Source organism: Apus apus, chromosome 22 (assembly GCF_020740795.1).
Source record: "Apus apus isolate bApuApu2 chromosome 22, bApuApu2.pri.cur, whole genome shotgun sequence".
Taxonomy (NCBI): Eukaryota; Metazoa; Chordata; class Aves; order Apodiformes; family Apodidae; genus Apus; species Apus apus.
In genome coordinates this window covers 1928871-1956417 of record NC_067303.1, presented here as the reverse complement: position 1 = coordinate 1956417, position 27547 = coordinate 1928871, and the positions used below count along the sequence as shown (strand labels likewise).

Genomic DNA, 27547 nt, shown 5'->3' with positions numbered 1-27547 from the left:
CAGGGTCCTGTCAGATCAGATGTCGGTGAGAACCACAGGAACTGCTGCTCTTGGTGTTGCTGCAGCCTTGTGTAAGTGCAGATACACAAATGTCCCTCAACCTTGTTTCTCCAGGCACAGACCATCCTCCTGCCAGCCCCCCCAGCCCTGCAGCTCAGTGGTGGGGCTGCAAGGCAATTAGAAGCCTCCTGTCTGCAGCAGAAAGAAGCTGGCAGGAGCAGAGCAGCCATGTGCTGCACAAAACCAGCCCCACCACGTGTCCAGGCTGGACTTGGGTTAGATGTTGGAAACTATGTGGGTTTGTGGGTTTTTTTGCTGCTTTTTCTCTAGGTGTGCTTGCCTGGCTGTGGAGGAACCAGTGCTCAGGAGTGCAGGGAGAGCAGGACAGTGTGGCAGGTGAGTGCTGGGCTTGGGGGGGGTGACTCCTACAGGTTTCCAGGTGGGAAGCAGCCTCAGGAACTGGTTAGTGTGATGCTCAACTTCAGTCCTGGATCTCTCTGGACTTTGGGAACAGGCAAGCTTGGCTCCCCAGCACAGAGGAGCTGTGGGATTTGGGTGTCTGAGGACCTCAGCTCCTTGGCTTAGCACTGCAGGTTTCCTGGGTCAGGAACACTTGCAAAGAAGCTCAGGAAGAACCACACAGCCAGAGTATTAGAAAATATTCCAGTTTATTGGAGTGTCTCCAATTCACATAGAGTCTTACAAAACCATTTATTTACAGGCAAGGGGAAGGCAACCAAGCTCAACTGGAGTGTGCTCTTCTAGGGCAAGGGTCAGGATACACAGGGGGAAAAACAAAATCAACACATTCACAGGTCACATTGTTGTGTTTTTCTCTACAAAAGCAAGAAGGGGCCAGGAGTGGTGTCCAGCACAGCTGTTGTGTGGTGCCTTTACAGGGGACAAGCTCCAGGAATGCTCAGTGCCACCCTTCTGCTTGTCACAGGGAGCAGGGCACAAGGCTGAGGGCAGCAGGGGTGGGAGCAGCAGCTGCACCCCAGGGGTGCTAAGGCATGTTGTGGTGCTGCCAACTGGCCCGGGGCTCTGAGGGGGACACTCAACGCTCTGTGTCCCTCAGGGGGAGTGACAGGATGGTTCTCTTTTAGCCCCACAGCCCTGGACTCGGTGTGACCAGGAGCCCAGTGGGACAGAGACCGCAGTGTGGGACAGCAAGGGAGGGATCCCACAGGGAATCCCCCCAGCACAAGGTAAGACCTTTCCCCCATCAGTGAACACCAGAGCAAGGACTGTGGATGGTTGTTTGAAACCAGAGATGGGACTGCTCCTAAAAAGTGTTTTCTTTTTGAACCCAGCCCCGGGGAAGTTTGCCCTGAAACACACGGTGTTTGTCTTTTGGCTTGTTTTTAATCTCTTTTAATTGTTTGTTTGTTTTTTTCCAAGTTGAGTTTTCTATCTACCTGGAATGACTGCTCATTCAAGTTGTTGGCACAAACTCACCCAACGAGAACCCTGGATTCTAAAGTGGGAGCACGAGGAGCTCCCCTTGGCCGTGGGCTCTGGCTGCTCCCCTCGGCGTCCCGGGCTTGCAGTGAGGTAGAGGGAGGGTTCAAGTTCACAGTCGAGGCTGCCGGGAGGAAATGCCGATTCCCAGGTGTCTCCCAGCACTTCACCAGAGGTGTCCATGTCCAGCCAGGGAGCAGCCTGTCCCTACAGGCCTGTCTGCTGCCTGACCCAGGGCCGCAGGCTGGTGAGGCGGCTGTAGACCCCGGGCTTGTTCCTCTGGGCGCAGCCGTCGCCCCAGCTCACCACCCCGGCCAGGAACATCCTCCCGCTGGGCTCCACGCTGACCAGGGGGCCCCCCGAGTCTCCCTGCAGGGAAACACACCCAGGCATAAGCACCAACCCAGCACGCTGCGCTCGTGCCAACTCACAAACCAATCACGACAATTAGCGTGGAGTTACTAAGTGGTTTTTTGAGACGTCAGCTCTGGGTGCAATTCCCTGAATTGACAACAAAATGTAACTAATCAATCAAATCATGAAGGCTGGCAAGAGGAGTCTCAGCCTGCTTGTTCAGCTAACAGCCTAATTCTGGAGCTAACTCCCAGTAACGAAGTTAATTGTTCTCCTGCCTCAGGAGATTATTGCCATTCTAAGTCCTGCATTTGTGCTCTGAAGTTTTTTGAGACCAACGTGTACTAACACTAACTAGGACTAGTGACACTAACTAGGACTAGGAGCCCAGTGCCAGAATAACAAGCTGAACAACCTCACTGAGGCTCTTGGTGGTTGGTCTCTCCTCCTGCCTGGTGAGATGATGTTCAGCCTAAGGCCAGTGTTGGCTGCTCTGCAGTTTTTTGGGACCGTGTCACGTGTCAGCACAACCTGCTCGTCTCCACTGTCCAAACCCACGTTGCTGTGGCGTGTAGGGAGTGCGGGAAGGCGAGTGGAAGTGCCTGAAGCCCAAGGGCAGAGCCAAGGGGCTGCCCTCCCAGCTGCCCCAGCCCCTGCAGTGCTGCCCTACCTGGCAGGCGTCCACGCCGCCGGTCAGGATCCCCACGCACATCATCCGCGGGGTCAGCTGGTCTGTCAGCAGCTGGTTACAGATTGTCTGGTTGATGAGCCGGATTTCTGCCTTCTGCAGGATGGAGGCTCCACTGCCTGCCGGGGAGGAGGGGGGTGTGTAAGGAACAACAGAAGGCATTTCTGAGCAGCATCTCCCTCCCCTGCGCGCATCATTCGGGCCCTGAACGACCAACGTGAATCCTCATTGCAACAACCCACTTTTCCAGGACTTGAGGCATTAACTTGATGCCTTTCCAAAGGCAGCTCCTGTGACTCCAGTCCCAAGGCAAGCTAACACACTTACACCCTGCCCAGCCAGCCACACGCTTCACACACCAGCGCTCACCTCCTTCCATGGTCGCTCCCCACCCGGTCACCCACAGGTCCTTGCCCACGGGGAAGCTGTGGGTGGTGTCAGGCAGGCAGATGGGCTGGACAACAGAGGAGAAGGTGACAGGGGCCTGCAGCTCCATGACGGCGATGTCGTAGTCGTAGGTGTAGTCGTTGAAGTAGGGGTGGGAGATGATGCGCTTGATCTTGCGCGCCTGCACGTTGGGGCCGTCGCGCTGGCCCTGGTCGGTCAGGCCCAGGTAGGCTGTCCACAGGCTGGGGTCTGCGTACCTGCACCAGCCAGGAGACACAGGGCAGGGTGAGGCCCCACCTCACAGACATCCTACCCCACTACTTTCAACATCTTCCCAATAAAGGCCTGGAAAAAACCGCTTTATCTACCCAGACTAACGGCCGGAACCAGCAGGGCAGCCCTGGGGGGACCTGCCCGCAGCAGGTGGGTCCCGAGGCAGTTCTGCTCCCAGCTACCTGATGCCCTGGAGCTGCAGGAAGCAGTGTGCCGCTGACACCAGCCAGCTCTCGGAGATCAGCGAGGCCCCGCAGATGTGGCCCTGGCCCTTGACGTGCAGGCTGACCTGCCAGGGCCATTCCCCCACGTCCGAGTTCTGCCCGCCGACGATCCGCGACTTCCTGACGTAGGAACGGATCCCGCAGTCTGGGAGGGGGGGGGAAGGAGAAGAGGCTCTTGGTTAACTCCTGTTCCCATCCAGTATCTCCCCTTTTGGGACGTCTCCCACAGCCCGAGTGCCCCGTTGCCCGGGTCAGGCACGGCTGGTGCCACCAGCACTAACACACCGTGTGCTGAGATGCCCCTCGCTGCGCAGAACCCCCATGGGAGCCTGCCCGGGCAGCACAGACCCCCCACACTCCCCCCAGGCGATCGCTCAGCACAGCCCCAGGGGCTCTGTCTCCACTGCACCCAAGTGTTTCTCCAAGAGGCCCAGAGCCCAGAAACCGGCGTCCCTCTTTTCCCCAGGGCACTCACTGCAGTTGTCCTCGTCCGAGTTGTCCTCGCAGTCCCGCTCCCCATCGCACTCCGGGTTCTGCTTGCTGACGCAGTGCCCGTCGCGGCACTTGTAGGTGTGCTCCGTGCAGGGCACTGCCGCGTGCGCTGCTGCGGGCAGGGCAGAGGGAGAAGGGTTAGCCCCGGTCCTGGGGCAGCTGTGCTGCTCAGGAGCCCTCCTGCCCACCCCCAGGACCCTGCGAACCACACAGGCCAGCCTCCCGCCCTCACCGCTGCCGCAGCTGCCCTCGTCGCTCCCGTCCCCGCAGCTGTCCTTGCCGTCGCACTGCTGGGCGCTGGGGATGCACTTCCCGTTGTTGCACTTGAAGCTGTCAGCTGCACAGCCTGGGGGGAGAGCAGCCCCTGAGGGGCAGCAGGGCACAAAACCCCCAGCACCTCCCACGCCTCCCTGTGTCCACCTCCCTGACCCCTGAGGTGGGTAAAACCTCTGCAAGCTACAACAGACAAACGTCTGTTTCCTGCGCAGAATCATCATGGAATTACAGATTGTTTTGGGTTGGAAGGGACCATCAACTCAACCCAGGCTGCTCCAAGCCCCATCCAACCTGCCCTTCAACACTGCCAGGGATGGGGCAGCCACAGCTTCCCTGGGCAACCTGGGCCAGGCTCTCACCACCCTCACACTCCAGAATTCCCTCCTCATGTCTCACCTCAATCTCCCTCTTCCAGTTTTCATCCATCCCCCCTTGTCCTCTCCCTCCCTGCCCTTGTCCCAAGTCCCTCCCCAGCTTTCCTGGAGCCCCTTCAGGCACTAGAAGGTGCTCTAAGGTCTCCCTGGAGCCTTCTCTTCTCCAGGCTGAACAACCCCAGCACCACCACCAATCTATTCAGCCCTTTCTTTCCCAGAATCCCACATTTCCTACACCCCTGCTCATCCTTGTTTCTCACTGAAGGCTCCAGGACGCTGCACCGGGCAAGGCCCAACAAAACACCAGCATTTTGGGTTTCTGTGCCTGCTCGTTTCCAGCAGGGCACCTGCTCTCCTCTGCTCCCCTTGACCCTGCCCCAGCCCTCAGCCCCTTGCACCCCTGGCAGGAGCCACTCACTGCACTGCAGCTCGTCACTGTTGTCCCCACAGTCGTTCACATTGTCGCAGACCCAGAACTTGGGCTTGCACCAGCCGTTCTGGCACTGGAACTGCTGGTCAGTGCAGGCTGGAAAGGGAGATCCAGAAATCAGGGCACAGACCTGGAAAGGCCCCGGTGGAGTCCCTGGTGACCCACCCACCAGCACAGCCACCAGGGGTGCAAGCACACGGGAACAAGTGCACCAAAACCCCCACGGCAGCTCAGGACCACACACACAGACATGAACACACAACACATTCAATCCCTGTCACAGCGTTTTCCCTGCTCTGGAGAACGAAACTACCTGGAGAGCTGTAATGTCTCAGGCACGGGGGCTGAAGCTCAGGTGCAAGCAGCAGGACAGCCAGAGGCAACAACTCCAGCAAAGCCATCGCTACCACCCCTGGGTTTCCTGGAGCCCCTTCAGGCACTGGAAGGTGCTCTAAGGTCTCCCCAGAGCCCACTCCTCTCCAGGCTGGACAATCCCAGCTCTCTCAGCCTGTCTTTCTAGGAGAGGTTCTCCAGCAACAAGCAAGAACAAGCCCAGAGCAAGAACCTGCAGCCACCCCAGGGTGGTGAAGATAAAAGAAAGGCCGTTCAAAGGGAAGGAAGGACCAACTTACTGCAGGACCTCTCGTCGCTGCCGTCCACGCAGTCCAGCCACCCGTCGCAGCGCATGCTGCTGTCGATGCAGCGGCCGGTGTTGCAGGTGAACTTGCCAGGGCAGGCTGAGAGGGATAAAACCACCCATCAACCTTCCAGCTGTCCCCTCCAAGCCCCCTCCCCGACATTCCCCCTGCCTGCTCACAGGTGTTACAAACACCTTTTCCCCAGAACTGAGCAGGAGGGTTGCAGGAAAATCGGACAAAGGTTTCAACTCACGATCGCTGGAGTCATAGGAGAGGTACTCGGCAGAGAAGCCAGTGTCTGTGTAGGACTGGTCTGAGAAGAACCTGACCTCCATTTTGTTGGTAGAACTGGCCACCACAAACTGGGAACGCTCCCCACAGTATCTGCAGGGAGAGAGAGCAAAAATGAACACGTACATCAGCACTGAGCAAAGGCTCCTCCATCCCTGAACTCCCCCTCGGCACAAAAAGGTCAACTCAGTCACCCAGAGAGCTCTGGTGGCAGGAGAACCAAGAGCAGGGCTGATTCCAGCACCAGCTGCTGCTCCTCAGGGCCTGCACACAGGAGCTGAATTTTGCTGCTGCTGGCAGAAGGTTTGGGCCAGTTGCAAACACCAAGTTGTGGCAACAGAAATGACTGGGAGTGAGATCACCCCAATCCCTGCCCAACACCATGAGGTCTGATCTCAGATCCACCGTGTCTCTGAGTCTCTGCAGCCTCAGGATCCCATTCCACCACTGCAGGAATCAGCCAGGGCTTCAGACAAGAGGGGCTGATTTGGAAACCCTCACTCCTCAAGGAAGGGTCAAGCTCCCTTGTCCAAAACCTTGTGGAACAACCCTGACATCAGGCTGTGCAGGAGCACCAGCCAGTGCACGGCAGAGCACCACACAGTTAACCCTGATGATGGAGATTTGCTCGTTCAAGCAAAATCCCACCAGATGTTTCTGCCTTCCCACAGCATTTGGGGGGGATTCAGCTGCAACGTGCAACAAACCCAGGCTCTGACCCCCAGAACCACACGTGTGGCTGCCCCCTCACCACGGGACACTGAGCTATGACAGCAGGTCAGCCCCAAGCAACCTCCTGCCTCGTCCCGTCCCAAGGAGCAGCAGCACAAGCTGCTTGATCCCACAGCAAGTTTAAGGGAAGCAGGAGGTGCCATGGAACTGAACACAGCCCCTCCACTGACACCCACCTGGTGCTGTTGATCTGCACATAGTCCTTGGTGCAGGAGCTGACTGGGATCCCAGGCTCCAGCACAAAGAACATGTTGAAACGCACCTTCACGTTCTTCTTAGAGGGAACCTGCAGGAGGAAGCAGAGTCGGTGGTGTGGTGGGTTTTGGAGCATAGAAAATGGGAGCGAGTTTCATGGGAAGAGGGTTTGGGGAGAGGATGGAAGATATCTGGAAAAGGAAAGAAGCCCAGCAGAGAAAGGAACCCCATCCTGAAAAGCCTCTGTCATTTCGAGGTCACCTGGCTTGGTGGCACCAGGGTCCTGGTCCAGCAGGCACACAGAGGGGGGTGAAGCCAGACCTCTCTCCACAGTGCCTGCCCTCCCACAGCAGGAGGATCCCCCACCACCTGCTTTGCCAGCAGGTGACTGGCCTGTCCCAGAGCCCACCTACTTTTTGTGTAAAGCCACAGTTACTGGGGCCATGGTTGAGTGTCCCACAGGGCTCAGGTCTCTCCAGCCTGTGGCTCCTGGAGCCTCCCTGCAGCCCTGGCAGACTCGGTGCCTCCAGGCAGCCTCTGCTGTGAGCTCACACCTGCATCCTGCATCAACGAGTCCATTTGACTGTCTAATTAAGGGAAAGAGAAGACCTGGACTCACCTCAATGTTCCAGACACAGTCCATGAGTGGCGGGTAGTGTGCTGGGTAGAAGGGAGTGGTGAAGGTGCCGCTCTCTCCTTTCAGGGTCCCACCACAGACTAGGAGACAAGCAAGAAGATGAGAAGAGGTCAGAGATGCAGAGAGGTGCTTTTCTTGACTGGCTATTGCCCCAGGCAGGAGGGGAGGCAGATGCAACAGCCTCTAACCAGGTGAAGTCGAGAGACCAGCTCTGCTCCAACTCTTGGAGAGAACCCAGGAGATCAGCTGGGTGCTTCCTGCACACATCCATCTGCATGTCTAAGCCAACACAATTCTCATTTTGCCCTCCTCAGGGGACATCATTACAGCAGCCAAAGAGCACCATGGGCAAGGCAAGGTGATCTGCTCCCAGCCATGGAAACATCCCTGGCAAACTGACCACAGCCAGGGCTGCACCTCCCTCTGCAGCTTCCTGTGGCAGGGAGAGGTGAGGGGGAACAAGGCCAAGGCTTCTGCTCACCTGTCACCTTTGGGAGCTGGAAGAACTCAGCCTTAAAGCCTGGGAATCTCCCCTCCTTGTTGGTAACCAAGGTGACCAGCATGACATTCTGGGAGGACAGGAAGGTCAGGTTGTAGGAAGGAGCATAATTGCCACAGAGCCTAGGAAGGAAGGGACAAAATCCATTAGACACAACTGCACAGAGAGCCTCAAGCAGCACAGGTCACCTTGGAGCAGGGACAGAAGGTCAGTTACCAGCAGGATTTCTCAGCATCCCCTTGTCCCCCAGGGTTTGGTACAGGCACCTCATGGGGACACTCACCTGACCAGAGCGTGGGGCTCCACGGGGCTCAGGGAGTTGTACACCTTGATGTAGTCACTGTCATCTCTGCACTGCTCCAGCTCCAGCGTCTTGAAGGTCAGGCTGATGATGGAGTTGGCATCTGCCCTCAGTGTCCAGTAGCAGAGTGCGTTGTTGGGGTAGGGGCTGTTGGGGAAGCCTGGTGTGGTGAAGCTGGTGACCTCCCCTTCCTTGGCATGGAGGGCAAACATGCAGCTATCTGCCCAGGAGAGCAGGGAGGAGTTAACTAGGCAAGCCAGGAGGTTCTGCCCTGCCTTTCCCCAGGCTGCAGAGCACAGCACTTGGAATTCCACCCGTGCCTGCAGGCTGTCCCTGGGCAGAAGCCTCTTGCATGGAGCATCCCTACTTATCAACACCCATCTGCAAAGTGAGGGAAAGGTGTCCCTGCCCATGCAGGGGGCTTGGAACTAGATGATATTCAAGGTCTCTTCCAACCCAAACCATTCTATGATCCTATGACACCCAGGGCAACCATCAGATAACCCCAAGGACTGTGGTGGTCTGGTGGACCCAAACCAAGCAGCACATGAGGTCTGCAGAGCACCTCTCTTCAAGCCCTTCCCCACCCTGCAAGGGAAATCACCACCCTAAAGAAGCCAAAAGAAGAAGTGAACTTACAGTCCCGGGTGGAGTAAGCGATGCTGGGGTCAGCAGCTGCAGGAGAGAACAGAGGGGCTGTCACTGAGGGGCTGTGGGAAGTCCCCGGGCACAAAGCTGATGAGGTCCCTGGGACCACGACTGGTTTGTGAGGTCTCTGCCTGGGGTGAGGCTGCTCCTGCTGGGCTCTGGGGACCCCAGTGATCAGGCTTTTCCTCTGCAGGAGGGAGGACTCCTCCCTGTCCCTCTCCAGACGGGCTCAGAGCAGAACACAGTGGGCAGGGGAGGATCCGAGCCCCAAGGGCTGGGAAAGCCAGGTCCTTGCACTTCCCCTTACAGACACCCCTCATCACTGCCAAAGGCACCCACGGGAGGGCTGTGACTGCCAGCTCACCCCTCCAACAAAACATCCCCCTCCAGTGACACGTGCCCCAGCCCCGGGCAGAGGAGCAGGGACAGCAGAGGCAGCACTCACGGAAAGCGATGACCGACTCCACCTTCAGCAGGGGGTTGCGCAGGCGGGGGTTCCACCTCTGCACCAGGCTCTGCTGGTCTGACATTGCCCTGTCCAGGCTCTGCTCCCGGTACTTGGGGACAAGGAACTCCGACCAGTAGTAGGCAATGACACTGCCCTCACTGAGGGAGAAAGGAGGTTGTGGGGTGAGAGCGAGGGCAGGCACAGGAGGGCTCCGGCAGGAGGGGCCGGGCTGCCGGGTGAGCCACTGCTGGGGGATGGTTGTGGGGAAGGGAGGGTCTCAACAGCAAGTTAAACAAACTGCACCCAACAAAGGCCCCTGCCAGCCCGGGGAGTCCCTTTCCGAGCTGCCAGGCACCACCCATTGCTCCTCATAGGGCTCTACTGCACCAGAACTTGATTTTCTCCACACATCTCTGGCAGCAGACAGCACACATTGTCAGGCTGCTTTTCACTGCCCGCCCCTTTACTGTGTCACCCAGGGTGGTTAATGAGCTGCCTCCATCCACAGCAGCCCAGGAACAAGGCCCTGTGGCTGCCTGACATCCCAGCATCACCCTCCTCCATCCCCAGACAGGGCTCAGACAGCACCCAGGGCTCACCTGAAGGCAGTTATCACTGTCTCTTTGTGGTAAGGGCCAATATCTGCATGATTCTGGTAGATCTCCTCCACCTAAAAGGTTTAAAGAGTGTTCAGCACATCTAGAAGTGGGAAAGACTGAAGACAGACAGAATGAACTCCAAGCCTGCTGTGGAAAATCAGGGCACACAGCCAGCATCCCTGGCTGCAGGAATCTGCAGGGATCAAAGAGAGTAAGAGGGAGAACTGGGAGGGAGTCCCAGCAGTGCCAGGACTGCAGAGCACAGCCTGCTCTGACTCAGCTCACCCTGCTCACAACAAACACCTGAGTCTGAGGGGAAGGGCAAGACCAGCCACGGCCCCAGCACGGAGGGCTCAGCTCCCTCCTGCCTCAGCTCCCAGCCCTGACTCATCTGCTGACACTGGGATTTTGCACACACAGAGCAGGGAGACGCTGGTGGCCCTGGGCTGGAGCTGTGACACCAAGACCCAGTTTGAAATCAGGCTCTCTGCACCCAGCCCAGTGCCTCCCGGGAGAGCTGGGAGGAGAGAGAAAGCTCCAAGCAGTCTTATATGGAAGATCCCCATGGCTACAGGCAAGAGGAAAAAGTCCTGCTGGCAGGAGGAGAGATGCAAGACACTTCTTACCGTGCTCTTCACCTTCTTGGCCAGCATGAGGAACTCTGGTGAGCTGGAGTTCTCATAAGCATCAAGGAAGTCCCAGTTCAAAATCCGCAAGTGGCCGTTGAAAACCTTCTGGACAAGGGCATTCCTGTCTGGAAGGCAGCAGCTCAGAGTCAGACCAGGCTGGGGCTCTGGCACAGCAGCTCCCCACTGACAGTGTGCCCACTTAGAACCATGGGATGGCTTGGGTTGGAAGAGACCTTCAAGGTCATCCAGTTCCAACCCCCTGCATGGGCAGGGACACCTCCCACCAGCCCAGGCTGCTCCAAGCCCCATCCAACCTGCCCTTCAACACTGCCAGGGATGGGGCAGCCACAGCTTCCCTGGGCAACCTGGGCCAGGCTCTCACCACCCTCACAGCACAGAATTTCCTCCTCATGTTTCATCTAAATCTCCCCTCTTCCACTTTTAAGCAATTAAGCCTCTTCCTATGTAATGAATAAACACAAGTTAAATCAGGAGCACAAAAATGAGATTCACACAGACACTGGCACCCTGTTTTCAGGCAGCATTCCCTGTCACTTCACTGGAGAGGTCTTGCACTCAGTGCACCCATTTCTCCCAAGCCAGTTTTGCACACCTAACATGCTCTATATACTACACAAGCTTCTGCAATGACTATTCAACTAAACAGAGACTTTCTGTGGACACCACTTAGCCCGTCTCAGTTCAGAGAACTCAGCAAATAGGTTCACAAAGACAGCCAGCATAGTGTGCTGCCCTGTGATGACACCAGGTTCAGGTCCCAGAAGTAAAACTGTGGCTACAGCACAGAACTGCATCTACCTTCAGTGGCAGGGGGGAAAACTCCTTTCTGAGGGCAGGATTTCATGCTGGAGACATCTGAGCTAGCTCCAGGATCTCTGCATTGCACTTCCCAGAGCTAGAGAGGGCACATGTGAGCAATACAGGACAGCAAGGCTCCTCCATGTGGATGTGCTCCCAGGGTATCACCCTACAGATGTCATACTCACATTTGAAGTGCCAAACCAGGAGGCCTGTGGCGAGGGAGATGAGCAGGAACACGACGATGGTGACGGTGACGACCACCCGCCGCTTCGGGCCGCGCTTCTCCATCTTCTTGGAGTTCATGGCAGGGAGGAACTCCACCCCTTCCTCCAGGTTGGTCATGTCCTAGGAGAGGAGGGAAGGCAGGATGGTGGAAAGACTGTTCCCAAAGGCTGGTTTGGTGAGATCTGACCACAAAGCAGAGCTCCCTGTCCTTGGCAGCGCTGAGAGCACGGCCAGAGCCACCCCACGGCAGGACAAGCCCTGCAGCCCTTTGCTTTGTTTTTCCACACACACCTGATTGCTTTATGGACCTCACACGTGGTGATCAACTCAAATAAATTCAGGTGAAACTGCAGACAAAAATCCACCCCTGCAAAGCACTCAGCTGCGTGGCAGGTGTGTCACCTGCAGCTCGTGGGGCACAGCACACTATAAATAGCATTCCCGTCAAAAAAGAAACCAAGCTACTTCCTCCCTTGACGTCCACACAGCTCTCTGGACGTCTCCCAGGCCACCACAACACTCCCCTCTTTCTCCTTGGGATTTCCCATTCATTGCAAATAGCAATTCAAAAAATAAACAACAAAAAACCCAAGGCCAAGAGGAACACACGAGCCATCCCCGCAGCCCACGACCAGCCAGGCTCTCAGGGCAAGACGTGCTGGCTGATGGAGAACATGTCCTGGAGGCCCAGGGAGGAGGAATGGCCCCTGTAGCACAGCTCTCCCTGCTCTCAGTACTCAGCGAGGCGATGAAGAGGAAGGTCTTGGTGGCAGCACAGAGCCCCATGTCAGCTGCCAAACCTCAGGGTCTCACCTCCTCCCCCCGTTGGTCTCCCTGCTCTCCACCCTCGTCCTGCTCCTGTACCTGCACCTCCAGCCCAGGGGGAGGCTCAGAGCAGCTGGGGACCCAGATGTTTTCAGAGCCACACAGCCCAAAGCATCCGTGGTACAGGCAGCCACTGGGGGCCTGGATCTGAACCCATCATCCCAGCAGCTGGCTAAGGCCAGGAGAGCAGACCACATCTTCTGCTGTCCTCCTGGACCTCTCGCAGGTAGGAAGGGCTCTCTGCCTGCTGCAAACTGCCCAAACCACGAGGACACCTCACCCATCCAGCCACCACCTTCCCATTCTCCCCCCCTCCCAAGACTTACCAGGCACCCAACAGCTTCACAGGGCACCAGACAGCAAGGACACCACGACTAGCACCAGTTCCCTGGATTCAAACACATCCCTGCCCTCTGGACCTTGCAAACATGATGCCAGGTCAGATACTGCCTGTCCTCTCAGCCCAGGGCTGACATGAACACACACTGATGGCTGGGCCTGACTGATGCAAATGTGTCCAGCCCCTGGAAGTCAGGGAAGCAGGAGCAAGGGGCTCCCTGCCCGCAGAGGGACCCTGAGCCCCCCCACACCCAGGCCAGGAGCTGCCCTCGCTGTGCTCCCCTTCCAGGCAGGGGCTTCACCCTCTTATCTCCCCCAAGCCCTGCTCTGCAGGGAAGCCCAGCTCCCACCTGCATCATGCCCCTACTCCTTTTGCCCTTTTCTTCACCCAAGCTCTGTCCTCCCCCTCTCCACACCTCACCAGAGCCTCTCCTCCCCAAGGTATTTGCCTGAGGCCCTTCACAAAAGAAAGGGCAGTGGAAGCACCTGACCCTACATTTGTGTAAAGTTTAAAGTTTTGCAAACACCAGCTGGCCAAAGACCAGAGCAAGCTACCAGTTTTGCACCATCTGCTCTCAAAATAATCCAAGTTTATAATTTGACAGCTCTCCAGGACAGCATGGGGGAGGAAGCCTTCATTCATTGAAGAGATGTACTACTCCAAGCGAAGCACACCATCTCTGAGGTGCCAGGATGCTTCTATCACCAACATCCAGCCACTGCCAGAAGGAACAAAAGACCTAGGCAAGGCCACAGAGGACAATCCCACAGGGGATGCTCTGATTCCTCTTTGGCTTCCATGATCATACAGGAAAAACTTGCAAATATAACCCAAGGAAACTTCCAAACAGAAGACACACAAAATAAAGCTTCAATACATACAGACATCCTAAATCAAGAAACCCTTCAATCAAAGTCAAGACTGCCTGGAGTTGGACACACCGTCTTCCAAAGAGCCATCTGGCTCCCATCAGTTCCCAGACCATGCAAGAAATCCCCCAAAATCAGGTGCAGAGAAGAAACCAGCCACAAATCTCACAAGCATCTCCCTTCTCCCACCGTGGGGCGGCTTGCAGGGCCAGGCCTTCCCAGGACTGATCGTTGCTGCTGTTCAAGAACAGTATTTCATCCTCTTCTAACATCTGCAGGAGCCTGTGGCAAGAAAACAACCTCAGGGGCTTAAATGATGCATCTGCTCACCCAGCAGCAGCTTTCCCAGACTGCCCAGGGTCAGTGAGGAAGAACTGCCTGCCCGCAGCTCACAGGGGGAGGACAGGGTCTGTGTTCTGAGTAACATTTTTGGGGCACAAGCTGTTAAATCTTGGCCTTAATAACACACTCTCCTGGCCCAGCTGAATTCAGCTAGGTGATATTTCTTCCCTGAAAGAGGAAGATGTCCTCTTGTGCACTTCTTGCACAAGGAGCTGCAGCAGCAAAGTGGCACAACAAAACAGGGTCTTCCCTGGCTACCAGGGGAGCAAAGGAAACCTTATTTTCAAATAGTAAACTCTCTAAAAATCCCTGACTGGTTCATTTTAACATCCCCCTTCGAGCTGAAGGTTGTCTTTGCCGGGAGAAAAGTGGTAGGTGGAGCAACTAATCAGTGTGATTAAACGAGAAGGAAACCAACCTCCAACACACACACACACACACACACACATCACCCCTGCAGCTGCAGCGTGACAGAAGGAAGTTAGGCAAGAGAACTCACCAACTGATCTTTCTTCAGACAATTTCTCTGCTCTTCTTGGAAAAACAAGGATGAAAGATCTCAAACCTGTGAGAGTTTACAGCACTGTGTCAGCCTGCTCCCAAGCTAAGATGGCAGTGACAGCCACAGCACTGAGAGAAACTGGTGTGAGGACTCAGAAGAAAGGTTATTATTCCTGTACAAGGTTCATGACAGCCACTGTTACTCATGAAGAGGTGCCCAGTGATTAGAGGCAGATATGAAACTGGATCCAAAGAGGTTTCTCTTCCTGCTCTGTATTCCAGACCTTGTCTTCTCCCACCCCCACTCCTTACACACACCCCTAGATTCCCCAACCAACTGACACTGCTGTGAAGCTGCTCTGAAGAGCTGCCGTGTGTGGCAGCCTGGGTAAGGAACAGTGATTCCTGCCAACTCTCTTCTCAACACAAGGCAAAGGATCTGAAGCAGCCCCCAAGAACTACAGGAATGCTGAATCAGGTCATGCTGGGAAGATTTCTGGCGAGGCCCCACGTCCCGACCTCTGAGTAAGAGGCTGAACCTTCCCTGCCCACTGTCAGCACGAAAAGCCCCTGTTTGACCTCAGCACCAGACTAGTCTGTGTCCAGGCAGGGCAGCTCAGCCTCTGCTCACTCTCTGTGCTGCACACCCCCTTGGCTGCCACCACTCCTGCCCGTTGGGGAAAAATAACTCTGAGGTGCCACCACCCTCTAAGCTAGGCAGAAACCAGATGGAACCGAAAGCAAGACAAGCTTGAAAGTTCACAGTTAAATCAAGAAAAAGACAACTAGAAGTTTAATCTCCTTCAGCTAATGGTCCTGAACAGTCCATCACACCAGCAGGTGTAAAGCAGAGGGTCTGAAAGCTCATCCTGCTCTCACCTTGTCCATCACTCCCTGAGAAACAGTCTCAGTTGCACCAAGTGACTCAAGGTCTGACTCTCTTGCCCGTCTTGAAGAAACGACTCCAACAAACATTACTAACAGAAAGCCTTCCTTGATCTTCTCCCCACCTTAGTCACAGGGTCAGTTACTTCCTCTTGCTCCTCACCACGGGGCTCCCCACAGCAGGTAGGAGGTTTCTGGTCTCAGCCCAGTGGCTGCTGCAGAAAAGCAACACACCAATCAAGAGAAAGGGCCCCAGAGACCTTGCCCCATTTCTTCCCCTGGAATACAGACTCCATGAGGAAAGCTAGAAAAGGAGCATGGTATATAGACTGATATAGCACGTGGGGGTCTCCAGCACACAAGTCCTCCATGCAGAGAGCTCCAAGAGAAGTCCTGTGCGTCAGCAGACCTTCCCACTCCTCCATAAACCAGCCACATGATGTATTTTTAGACCACAGCTGAACTCTGCCAGGCTGGACAAACCAGATGCAGAAATGACTAATTCTGTCAGCAGGAAATTCAGCAAGCAGGAGGGGATGGTGGGAACTGCCACAGTCAGCTCTGGGCTGGAGATGCTCACCAGAAAGCAGAGATATCCTCCTGCAAAGGAGGTTGCAGAGAGGCTAGGATGTGCCACGGAGTCCAGCTCTCCAGGACAAAGTCTTCTGGGATGTGCAAAAAGCTGGGTCCATCTGGGACCAGCACCTCCCACAGAGGCTGATTTCTGGCTTGTTTGGTGGCCTCAGCAAGACAGTGTGATGTTTCCTGGGCACCAAAAGCCCTCAGTGCTCCATCTCTCACTCGGTGTCTGTGTCTGGCTCACAGGATGGGGCTCCTGGCCATTAGTTTCACCTGTTCCTTATCACCCCTGGTTAGTTTGTTTGTCCAGCACAAGGCAGCTATGAGGCTCAGCTGCTTCCCTTTACCTTTATCACATTCCAGCCTCAGCTGGTCTGCCACAGGACTGCACAGATCACTGAAGGCAAGAGCAGGAGTGCAACCAAGTCTCACTGCCAAAGACCTGCTTGTCTGGGCCAAATAAAAAAAACCCATAAAACACAAACTTGGAGGTGGCTTGAGGAGGTCTCAGATGAAACAGTCTCATTGGACCGTGTGGTTAGACTCTTGCCAGGTAATTACACCCTGCAGATCCCAGCCTGTGTATCCAACAGGCAATTCCCACCACCCCTTTTCCAGCCACACCTGCCTCGGGTGGTGTTCAGTCAAAACTTACACAAATATCAGAGGAGAAATGAGAGGAATGACACCCATTGACCCATCAAGCAGCTCAGGACACTGCCAGCAAGCAGGGCTCAGAGCTCAGGACACCCCAGCCTTGCAGATCAACAGGCTGGGCTTGTGCAGTGCAGAAAGAGCCAAAAAAAAGTGATCTTTTGAAAACCTGAGGTTTCCCAATCACACTGAAAGCGAGCACCAGCTCTGAGGTGCTGGCACAAGGGGAAACAGCCTGTTTCCTGTAAGACAAAACAGGATCTAAAAGCTGCTGACACATGGTGTGCACAATGCACACCTCCTTTCACCCAAGTACAGCCACAACACTCCTGAGATCAACTCCTACCCCAGTTCTTGCTGCAAATCCTGATGCTCCTCCAGGAAGAGATCTGATAAGGATAACCTTCCCACTTCCCTTTTTATTCTTGATACATGGAAACCACAGGCACAAGAGCTGTTTCTGCAGGGCACGTTCGTGCTGTGTTGCCCCAACAAGGGCAGCAAAGCAGAGGAGAAACTGCCAGTGTTGTTATTTTTCAACTTCAGTTCCTTATTAAGGGCAAGGATGCTATAAAATGATGACATCAGAACTAACAAGGGAAAATGGAGCAGGAAATGAAGGACACAGAGTCCTCCAGACTGTCTGCCTTCCAGGCAAAGAGGGCAAGTGCAACAGTGAAAGACACAAATCACACACACCTATTTCACACACCAATTTCAAGCTCAAACCACTACTCACTCAGTTGTCTTGTGACCATCCTGAGTCAGACAAGAACCCAAATTCCTTTCAGTTTATTAGAGAAGAAACTGAAGTTAATGTTTGCAGCAGACAGCACAGGCTTGGCTTGCTGCCCTGCTCCAGGCAGCTGAGTCCTGACACCAAAAAAGGGACCATGGTCCTCATCATGTTTCTGTTGGAGCAGAGACTTTTACACGTAAGACTGAAATTCTGGGGGAAATAAAGAAATGTTACAGACCTGATACATGTAGCCATGAGGCACTTGTCCCAAGATGAGAAGAGAAACATGCCACAGATGCTAACAGCTTATTTAAAACACTCTTACACCTTTCCTGGTACAGAAAGTACTGTCTGAGCAACAAAACTGCCCTCCAGCAGCCTAACACAAACAGCTGCTCCCCAGACCTCCATGAAAAGCTCATCACCACATTTCACCCACCCTCTTGACCAACTCTGAGGTGGGTCTGGCCCTTGACATTTTAGTGTTTGGAGTCAACAGCAGAGGAAATACCAGCATCTCTGACCAGGAAAAGCCCTTGTCTGGCAAAGCCATCCCTATCAGCTGCTCCCTCCTCCACCCCACCCTATCACTGGGCTATTGCAGCCTTATTTGCAAGGCTGGTCCCAGTGGCCTTTGGATGGAAACAGCAAATCCTGCCCCGGGCAAGGAGAGAACCTTTGGTCTGATACCTTCCCCAAAGCTGGGCTTTCAAAAATGCTCCTGCTGCTCCCTTAATGGTTCTACAAAGTGATCTTTTGTTTGGTGAGCAAAGGTCTGGCACACTGTCAATCAGCCTCAGCCTTTTTCTGTCGTGCCTTCCTTATTCCTGTTTGCCTTTGGCACCAATAGCAGCAAAACTGGCCTGGGCAGCAGCTCACCCACCAGCCACTACCCGAGAGAGAAGCTCTGTCCAAGGAAGAGGAGCAGCTTCTCACTGCACCCAAGAACTGCTGCAGCTCCCTCTCCCTGGCAGGAGGAGACACAGTCATTGCAAAACATCTCACATTTGCTCTGCTGTCACATTTATATAGGGAGCCAAGTCCAACAAGAGTTGGTCCACAAGGGACAAACTCCTTGGGCTGTTACTGCCAGGGGGCAGGTACTGTCTAAGGGGAAGTCTTCCTGGATCAGATCAGCTCCTCTTTAACTGATGCAGGGAGAAACTAACCCAGCACCAGGGGAAAGGACCTGGCAGACCACTGCACTCACTCAACCACTTGGCCCTGCCGTAAAGACACCAATACACAAACCTACCTGTGCCAAGAGAACAAGCCAGGCAGGGAAGATCACACGGTGTCACCCCGAGCCAGCCAGGGAACAAAGAGCTGGAGCTGATGGCATCAGTGAGAGCATCTCCCTCCAGCTCCTGGCAGCCACCGTGGCCCTGACACACGCAGGGCAGTGGGGCTGGAGGCAAGGGGAACTTCTCTCTGCTGCAGGCCAGCCTTCTGCTCGGTGCTAGACCTGCCAGTTCCTGTGCTGCTGCCACACACCAACGCCTAGAGCCAGGACTCAGAGACCCCTCGCAGTCCCTGCAGGGGAGCTGGGAATTGCTCCTGCCCTGCTTGCACCTAAAAAGCCCCGTTTTGAAAAGCTCTGCGGCACTGAGCAGGCTCTGGAGGCACAACCACCCTCCTTGCCCGACCTTCCGCCGGGAAGACCGACCCGAAAAGTCAAGCCCGAAGCTTGAGCTCGCTCGGGTTTCAAAGCACAGCGACAACGCAGCGGTTCATTAACGAAGCCCCAAAGCGCTGGGTTAAGAGTCAGCCCTTCCTACAGCTTGAACAGGTTCAGGTAGGTCTGGTGCTAAACAACCCAGACCCCCGCGCTGCGAACAGGTTCCCTGCACGGATTTACCTGCTCACATCCCAGCGCCCGCTCAAGCCGACAGCAAAACCCCCCGACGGGCACGGCCGCGGGGGCAACTCCGTGTTCCCAAAGCCTCAGCCCCCCTGCCCTGCCGGGCTCAGCCCCCCAGCCCCTGCCGGGCTCAGCCCCCCAGCCCCTGCCGGGCTCAGCCCCCCAGCCCCTGCCGGGCTCAGCCCCCCAGCCCCTGCCGGGCTCAGCCCCCCAGCCCCTGCCGGGCTCAGCCCCCCTCCCCTGCCGGGCTCAGCCCCCCAGCCCCTGCCGGGCTCAGCCCCCTCCCCAGACGGCTTCTCCCACCTTCCCCGAGGGCTCCGCAGCCCGGACCCGCGGGAGGCGAATGAACGGGACCGAGGGGCGGAGGAGGCAGCTCAGGAGGGGCAGGAGGGTCTGGCCGGGCCTGGGTCTCCCCCTCCGGGCCCCAGGGCCGCTCTCACCTGCTTTTGGGCGCTGAACTTGATGCCGGCAGCGACCCCGGGGCCCCGCTCCATGGCGAGAGCGGCTGCCGCGCCGGCTCAGGCCGCCATGGCGGGGCTGCTCCTGCCCTGGGCACGGCCCGGCCGGGCTCGGCACGGCGCCCAGCCCCTCCTCTCCCTGCTCCCGGCAGGTATGGGAAGCCGGAAACACCCCACGGGTTCCCCCCGACGGTCCCGGGTCCGGCCGCGGATCCCGCCTCTCCCGCTTGAGAGGTGCGGCTGGGACAGGGAAGCGGCTCGTCCCGCGGCTGTGCCCCAGAGCCCCCCGGGGGACCCTCTTGCCTGTGCTTTGCTTCAGCTAATGAAGCCAGAAACATCCGCCTTTAATCACCACCAGCCGCCCCGCAGGCAGCAGCGGGAATGGGGGCACCCAGGTGCTCAACAGCTTCCCGGGCAAAGCTTTCAGCACCCGAGGTCTTATCCCTTCTCAGGTCACAACAACTCTCACCCCGTGAAACCCCGCTGCAAAGAGGGCAGCTGTTCCCAAAAAACCATCTGGTACACGGAGGGGCTGCCAAAGGAAAATATTCCCTTCATCCCAGCCCGGAAGCTGCTCCCGGCTCAGCTGCAGCACGACAGGAATGAGAGATCTCTCACCAAACAGAGGAGGCCAGATGCACAGTGAGGAGCCACAGAGCAGCCCAGCAGGAATTAATTGCACGTGTATCCAAATCTGGCACTCAGAGTGGGGCTCAGGAACCAGCAGCAGCTCCTGGGGACTCTGTTGTCTAATATCAAATGGTGCCCCCAGAGAAGAAAAGGAGGGACCAGCAGCAAAGCCTCAGGTCTTGAGAATGCTCTAGGGCAGGTTTGAAAGGGGGCTTTTAACTCTGACATCTGCATTCCTGACAGTCTGATCCCATCACTTTTCTCACCTTGGAAAGATTACTCCTCTCCCACCACTCCAATATTCAGATTTCTCACATTAAAGAGTAAGGAAGTTAAAGACAGTGGAACTAAAACCATCTTTCTTGGAAAGGTTCTTCTCTGCCTTGGATGTGATAGTCTACACCAACATGTGACAGGCCTGTCAATCTATTGGAAGGCTGAACTGACCATCCCACTGCTGACCTGAGCCCCTCTGCACCAACTACATCCAGCCCTGAAACGGATTTTTCCTCCCACATCTGAACATGTAAATTCCCCAGAAAGCTGGTTTTGGTGTCACAGGAGTTGCCCACTGATCCACATGCTGCAGGGAGATGCTTGCAGGGTTACCTTTGCTTCCCCTTGCTCTAAAATACCTCCTGCAGAGGGCAAGTTTTGCATCCCTTCTGCAGGTGTTTCTCTGGGGAAAGAAGAGATGGTGTCAGGTCTCTGGATTTTCCTCAGGTGAAAAATACAACCTAACCTCCCTGCTCTTACAGCAATTCTTCTGCCACTGCCTTCCCTGCTCCTTCAGCAGCTACCAGAATCGCACCTGCTGGCTGAGCACCGCACAGCAGGAAGTACCTCTGGATTTAAGGGATTTCCCTTCAAAAGCTGCCTTTGTTAGTCAGCCCGCTGAAACTGCCCAGCTGGCTGATGTCAGGAGCTGCTCCCAGCTCCCCCGCTGCTGCCCAGCCCTGCCCAGCGCTCCAGTTTTACAGCCACTCCCTACCTGGCTGACTTAACACCCCCATGAAATAGCATATTTTAGGTACCAAGCAGCCAGCCCCAGCTGAACCACTGCTCTTTGCTTCTGCAGATTTCTCCTTTTCTATCTCCTAATCTTCTCCAGGTAGGTGCCAGGAGAACACCCCTCCCCTGGGATGTGGCTATTGAGGGCAAGATGCAGACTCACTCCTGGGAGTCCTAAGGTGCCTCCTGCCCAGATCCACCACTCTTGGTTTCACACAGAGCTGTGACTGCCCGGTGCTTCCTGCCATTCCAGCCACTGACATTTGACAAACAAATTAATTGGCCCAACTGGCTCTTTGAACAAGGGGATGCAACCACCGTGGGGGAAAAAAAAAAAAAAAAAAAGCAACACGTGCTAAATATAAAGTATTCTGTAGCTGGGAGGCAGCTGATGGAGAGCCCTGTATGATAGGATTCCCTTTTCTCTGCTGCTGAAGCAGTGATTTATTTTGTGGCTGTGTTGCCCAGTAACCACAGTAGGATGGCCCACAGCACAGTCCCAAAACATCAAAGCAGCAATTCCCAGGAAACAGCCTGCCACGTGCTTTTGCAGCAAGACGCTCCATGTGTCTCCCTGTTCTGAAGGAAGGACGCTGAGCCCAGGCAAGTCACCGTGAAGAAAGATGTCACCGAAGCAGAAAGATCAGGCCACTTACCCACATGGACTGGCAGCAGTCGGCAACAAAACTCCTGGTTCTTCCCACTTCTATCAGTTCATTCAACAAACGTTGTCACCCCCTCCTCCTAGCGCTGCCTCTTGGCCTCAGCGTGGCCGCAGCAGCATGATGCGAGCAGCCAGGGGAGGTTTGAACACGCCTTTAGGAGGAAGGAGAGCACGGCTGAAACCTGAGAACCAAATCCTGCTCACTCAGAGCTGCACCTAAAGCTCCCCAGGAGAGTCCCAGAGGAGGCAGGGATCAGCTGTAGGAGCAACAAACAGTGTCTGAACAGGCAAGGATCCTCCCGGATCAGCTCCCAGCCCTGGGAGTGCCATCCACGGGGAAGGAGGGGAGGTGGGGGCTCACATCAGGCGGGCGGACTGCGGGGGAGAAGCCTGTGGTGGAGGCTGTTCCCAGGAATTCTACCTCCACAAAGGAGCACCAAACATCCACACAGCAGCGAAGGAGCCGGATTCAAACAGTGACCAAGGCTTTTCCTCCCTGCAGTGTGTCTCAACGACTCGGTTCCCAGCGTGACTCCTGAATTCACATCTCCCCGGCTCTGCCCTCCCACCCGGATTCCTGCCGGACAGCCCCGAAACCGCCCCAGCTCTCTGCAGCTAGAACATCCAATCCGGTCCGGCGACTCCCACGGCGATACGGAAGATTGGGAAGAGCGATAAAGCTCGCAGGGTGTCCTGTTACTTTGCATTCCAAAGGGTAAATAAAAGGCTGATTCAGTGGGAGGGGAGGAAAACGTCACCCCGCAGCTCTGCGGTCTCCGGCGGGACCGGCAGCCCCCGGAGAGCAGAGCTGAGCCCCGGGCCCCGCTGGACGGACCATCTGCTCTTCCTGCTTTCAGGCCCGAGGCGAGTCCTCCCTGGTCTGATTCAGACTCTCCATCTGTCAGGCAAGGAGAATAATTACTGGCTTTGGAGAATGGGACCTGTAAAAGTGCAGTGAGCTGCCCTGGATGGGCCGCGTGCTGCTGCCGGCGCTTCCCAAAGCTGGTCAAGGGTTGCTGTGTAATTTGGATGGGAACTTACCCTTTGATCTCAAGTGCTTCTCTCAAGAGCTCTGGAGTGAGAGTCCTGCTTCCAAAACATGACTTTGGCAGGGGTCACATGTAGCTTTGCCCTCCTGAGATCGTGCAAGTGGCCCAGAACAACGGGCACCAGTGACCAGCTCCATCCCGTGGGTGATGGGAGCAGGTGAAGGATGTGACTGTGCAACAGGCTTGCACCGAGAGAGCCCACCCTCAGCTCTTCACCACTTGCCCAGACAGCTCAGGGCAAACCAAGGGGACCCTTCCTTGTGCCTTGTGCTAATGGTGCCAGGCACCTGGCAGTCATGGGACTCCAAAGGGAATCCCAAGCACTGGGCCATACACCACAGGATGTCAGCTTGCCCTTATGCTACTTGCTGGGTCTCTTTCTTGAGCTCTTCCATGGCTCGTGAAACCAGAACCTCTTTGTGAGCTCTGAATCAGCAGCAGCAGTGTTTGCCAGCCAAACTCTAAGTGCAGCAGAGTGGACAGGCTTGCCTGCCTGGTTTGTGGCACTGGGTATTTTGAAACCTGGCTGCACGCTGGGGCACACCCAAGATTCAGAGGCAGTTAAGGTCCCATCTGCCTAACAAGCTGCCAATGTGTAAACTGAGGCTGTGACTTAGCTGGGAGATGCAGACAATGGGTTGGAATTACCCATTTCTCTTGGGTTTATTACAGACAAGTAGAGCTGACCCATGCTCACCTGCCTTACCACCTCATTTTCCACAGAAAATAGTTTAGTCTTTGTGTTGGCCTCACCTCAGCTGTTTGCAGCCAAAGCAAAAAAGAAACAGCCTTGGCTTTTTTTCCTCTTACTCCCCTTTGTCAGAGCAGAGGTCAAAGGGATGTGGCATGAGGTTTTTTGGTGTTTCATGGTCCACCTCCTGCTGTCTTTCAGACAACAAACTGCCTGATGTTTTCCAGCTGTCCCTCTAGCTGGGCATGGTGGGACTGCACATGCTGTTAATGGGCCCACCTGAAAGCAGGTGATGCTGGTCCTCTCTGGGATGGGGTGGCAGACTGGATGAAACACCTTGCTGACTGCATTAGGGCTTGCAGACCTGCTCCAGTCCCTTAAAGTAGGATCACTATGTATCATGTCTGCCTGGAAGCTCCCCTCCTCCCAGAACAATCTGTTCCAGCATGAAGGTGTCCTTCTCTCTGTGACTTTTCGTAACATCCAACCTAAATCTCCCTCACTGCATGAAAAATTGGTGAGCTCTGACCTCATTTTCCACTGCTCTTCTAGCAGTTCTCTGAAGCTCAGACGTTCCTAAGACAAGTACTTGTGGGGAAAAGGTTGTCCATGGGCTGAAGAAGAGCCCTCAGATTTCTGCCACCAGAGGTCAGGGAGATGTTGGGAAACACGCCTCACCTTGCATCCCACCCCAACTGCTGAGAGGAGAGAGCACTTCTGAAGAATCAGTGAGCTGGGAACAGTTCCCCAGCCAATTAGTTGTTGCTCTCTGGGATGCTTGGCTTTAATAATAATAATAATAATAATAATAATAATAATAATAATAATAATAATAATAATAATAATAATAATAATAATAATAATAGCAGGGAAAACATAAAGAGAAATTAAATCCAGCCCTAGTGCAGACTCTGATCTTTCTTGCTGAAATTGTTAAGCCCAGTTTAACTGTGTAAACCCTGTTAAAAACCCAAGCACGTGGGCACAGTCAATGAAAGCTTTCTTCCTAGGGAAAGGAGCTCCTGGGTTTGCCAACTCTGAGCAGGTACTGTGCCTGTTCAGGATGTCCAAGTCACTTTGACTCACCTCCACAACACTAACTGACCAATAAAACCAGAATAAATCCTGTCAACCAGACACAAACCCAGCATTTTATTTACAAAGGACTCACCCCCCTGGCTGAGAGCTCCTCTCTAGGTCACAGCTATCTAAAAACACAGACTAAGCTTCTACCTTTTCCCTTCAAAGTAACGAGGTGCTGTGACAATGAAGCACTTGGAGCTTTGGGGAAAGCCCCAGCTTTGCACATTAACACCTTCCAGCCTGCCCAGCTGTCCTAGCACAGTTGGAAAAACAACCTAGTTAAGTTTATGATTTTTTGGTAAGCTACCAGCTTCCTACAGAGAGCACATATGACACTACAACAACACAACTGACATAACAGCCTCTGTCTCTGCTTTGCACCAGCTTTAAGAGCCCTTCACAGCCATTACAGGGGCCAACCAAAGCTGAAAGTGCAGGTTCAAAACAGGACCATTGTTAAAAGCAAACCTCCATACAATGGCTCACCAAGTTATTGCTTAATATTGAAGCCACCCAGGCCACCCCAGCTATGAAACAGAACTCACTTCCTTACAGGAGCAAAGCAGCTCAAAGGAAGATCACAAATTCATAAACTTGCAGTGACTCAAGGGCTTCTGACTGACTGCTCATACCCATAATTTCACTGTATAACAGAACACAGGAACAATTCTCACCACGGACTTACAAGCACCTTGCTTAAGCAGTTTAAAAATCCTCAATGCAAATACTTTTTTTGAGTAATCCAGCATATTTTTCCAGCACATTTTTGTATGTACGTCTTGTAAATACCAGGTAGCCATTGGTTCCCCATGCCCAAATGGAAAAAAATTCCCCCTCTTGCCAAAAATTCATTCAGAATGACACATCAACACATGGCAATCACTTACTGAGTTTCCAACAATGTCAGCACCTTTGTAGGTCCTCACTTTCAGGTTCTTCTTAATGCTTCAAGAAGTCCCAGCACCACAGGTAAAACAGCATGACCATCAGCATGTTCACTCTTCTATTCTCCAGGCCATGATGGCCTTGTCCTGGGTCAGCAGAATCACTTATTGATGCTCCCTCCTGGATTTACTTGGCACCTTCTGCTCTTTCTCTAAGTGTTGTTGTAAAACCATCTGATCCCAGAGCTCTGGAAGACCAGCAGGTTTCTGCTGCAAGGATCTTGGTTCTGGCAGGTCAATTGTTTTGCTCCAGGTCTTGCAAACTTGTAGGACAGTGAGAAAAATGTAATGTTGCAAGATCCAGATGGTAAAGTGCTTTGGTCATTACTTCTAGACAGAAGGAAACAGATTCTGAAAATATCTACCTCTGATGGAGCAGTTTTCAGGCCTCAACACAGGATGCCACCTACAAGATTAACCCATGCTCATATGGGTCACTTTACATAAGATGTGTCATCCCTAAATTAAATCATTAAGAGCCCACACCTGAGCCACTCATCCAGAATTCTTTTTATAGTCCACTGAAAGAAATGGTCATAACCAGAGAGTGATTCATCCTACAAGAAGAACCCGAGGTAGGTCAGATGACTTAAGGTATCAAAGGCAGCCTGGGCTGAGCAGTTCAGATTTCTCCAGCTTGAAGTTTGTGTTCATAGACTCACAGAATCCCAGACTGGTTTGGGTTGGAAGGGACCTTCAACATCATCCAGATCCAACCCCCTGCATGGGCAGGGACACCTCCCACCAGCCCAGGTTGCTCCAAGCCCCATCCAACCTGCCCTTCAACACTGCCAGGGATGGGGCAGCCACAGCTTCCCTGGGCAACCTGGGCCAGGCTCTCCCCACCCTCACACTCCAGAATTCCCTCCTCATGTCCAACCTCAATCTCCCCTCCTCCAGTTTTCATCCATTCCCCCTTGTCCTCTCCCTCCCTGCCCTTGTCCCAAGCCCCTCCCCAGCTTTCCTGGAGCCCCTTCAGGCACTGGAAGCTGCTCTAAGGTCTCCCTGGAGCCTTCTCTTCTCCAGGCTGAACACCCCAACTCTCCCAGCCTGTCTCCAGAGCAGAGCTGCTCCAGCCTCTGATCATCTTTGTGGCCTCCTCTGGACTCCCTCCAGGAGCTCCATGTCCTTTTTTATGCTGGGGGCTCCAGCATTGGACAAAGAATCTTCATTAGCTGTAATGATGCTACCCTGAAGCCTTTACCAAATGAACGAATCATGTACTAGGCTACTGTTGGGTGATCTGGAGTAGCACTGAGGATCTCCTTTGATCCAACTTATGACTCAAGTCAATCTCAAATTGAGATAATCTGGTTGCTTCCCAGCAGCTACAGTATCAAACCACATTTCTAGAAGACAGCAGCATGCTCTCCTTTCCCACAACTCTGCAACAAGTCCCTGTGTTTAAGGCTGTGGGGCAAAAATCTTACATTTGAGGTTAAAATTTCAAGCACTATGAGTCCTCATCCAGGAGGATCCTGAGGTCAGGCTCCAGGTACCAACTGCACATCAGGCAGGCACAAGAGCTAAACCTTCTGCACCTTTGTCCTAGTTTCTGTGGTTTGCCACACAAAAAACAAGTAATAAAGAGTTTTGTGTTTACCTAAACACTGTGCCAGTGACTTCAAGACATTTGGGAAGGGAAGCTCAGCTGTTAAAAACAGGCAGGTTGATGTCCAATTCCATGTTTGTTTTTGAAAAGGAACACTTGGAATAACCACAAGGTGAGTCCATGGGGTTATGAGGGCATCCTACTGAGGCATCTAAGGAGGGATTTCCCTCACGATTTAAATAAAACA

The 27547-nt window shown here is 54.4% G+C and overlaps 1 protein-coding gene across 5 annotated transcripts; it reads right to left on the bottom strand.

The window, feature by feature from the left end:
* Positions 1–649: 649 nt before the first annotated feature.
* Positions 650–25719, bottom strand: ST14 (ST14 transmembrane serine protease matriptase). 5 transcript variants are annotated; one of them, XM_051638342.1, is made up of 19 exons: positions 25692–25719; positions 11584–11743; positions 10574–10701; positions 9948–10018; positions 9346–9506; positions 8892–8927; positions 8235–8472; positions 7934–8073; positions 7435–7532; positions 6797–6906; positions 5851–5981; positions 5592–5696; positions 4948–5055; positions 4112–4225; positions 3863–3991; positions 3346–3532; positions 2873–3147; positions 2486–2622; positions 650–1830 (listed from the first exon to the last, which is right to left on the bottom strand). In XM_051638342.1, exons 2-19 carry the CDS (start codon positions 11738–11740, stop codon positions 1669–1671), a joined length of 2487 nt encoding a protein of 828 aa, XP_051494302.1. In that variant the 5' UTR covers positions 11741–11743; positions 25692–25719; the 3' UTR covers positions 650–1668. The 5 variants fall into 5 exon arrangements, with proteins under 5 accessions (XP_051494302.1, XP_051494300.1, XP_051494298.1 ...); XM_051638340.1 differs by lacking the exon at positions 25692–25719 and adding an exon at positions 21974–22551; XM_051638338.1 differs by lacking the exon at positions 25692–25719 and adding an exon at positions 19659–19768.
* Between the last annotated feature and the right edge of the window lie 1828 nt (positions 25720–27547).

Excerpts from the sequence above, each read along its gene's own strand:
- ST14 (XM_051638338.1), bottom strand. The coding sequence starts at position 19,712 with ATGGAGCGGGGCCCCGGGGTCGCTGCCGGCATCAAGTTCAGCGCCCAA. Across the intron at positions 6,907-7,434 it reads ACTGTGTCTGGAACATTGAG|GTTCCCTCTAAGAAGAACGT; the intron begins GTGAGTCCAGGT and ends TTCCTCCTGCAG. Across the intron at positions 3,533-3,862 it reads CTCGGACGAGGACAACTGCA|ACTGCGGGATCCGTTCCTAC; the intron begins GTGAGTGCCCTG and ends CCCCCCTCCCAG.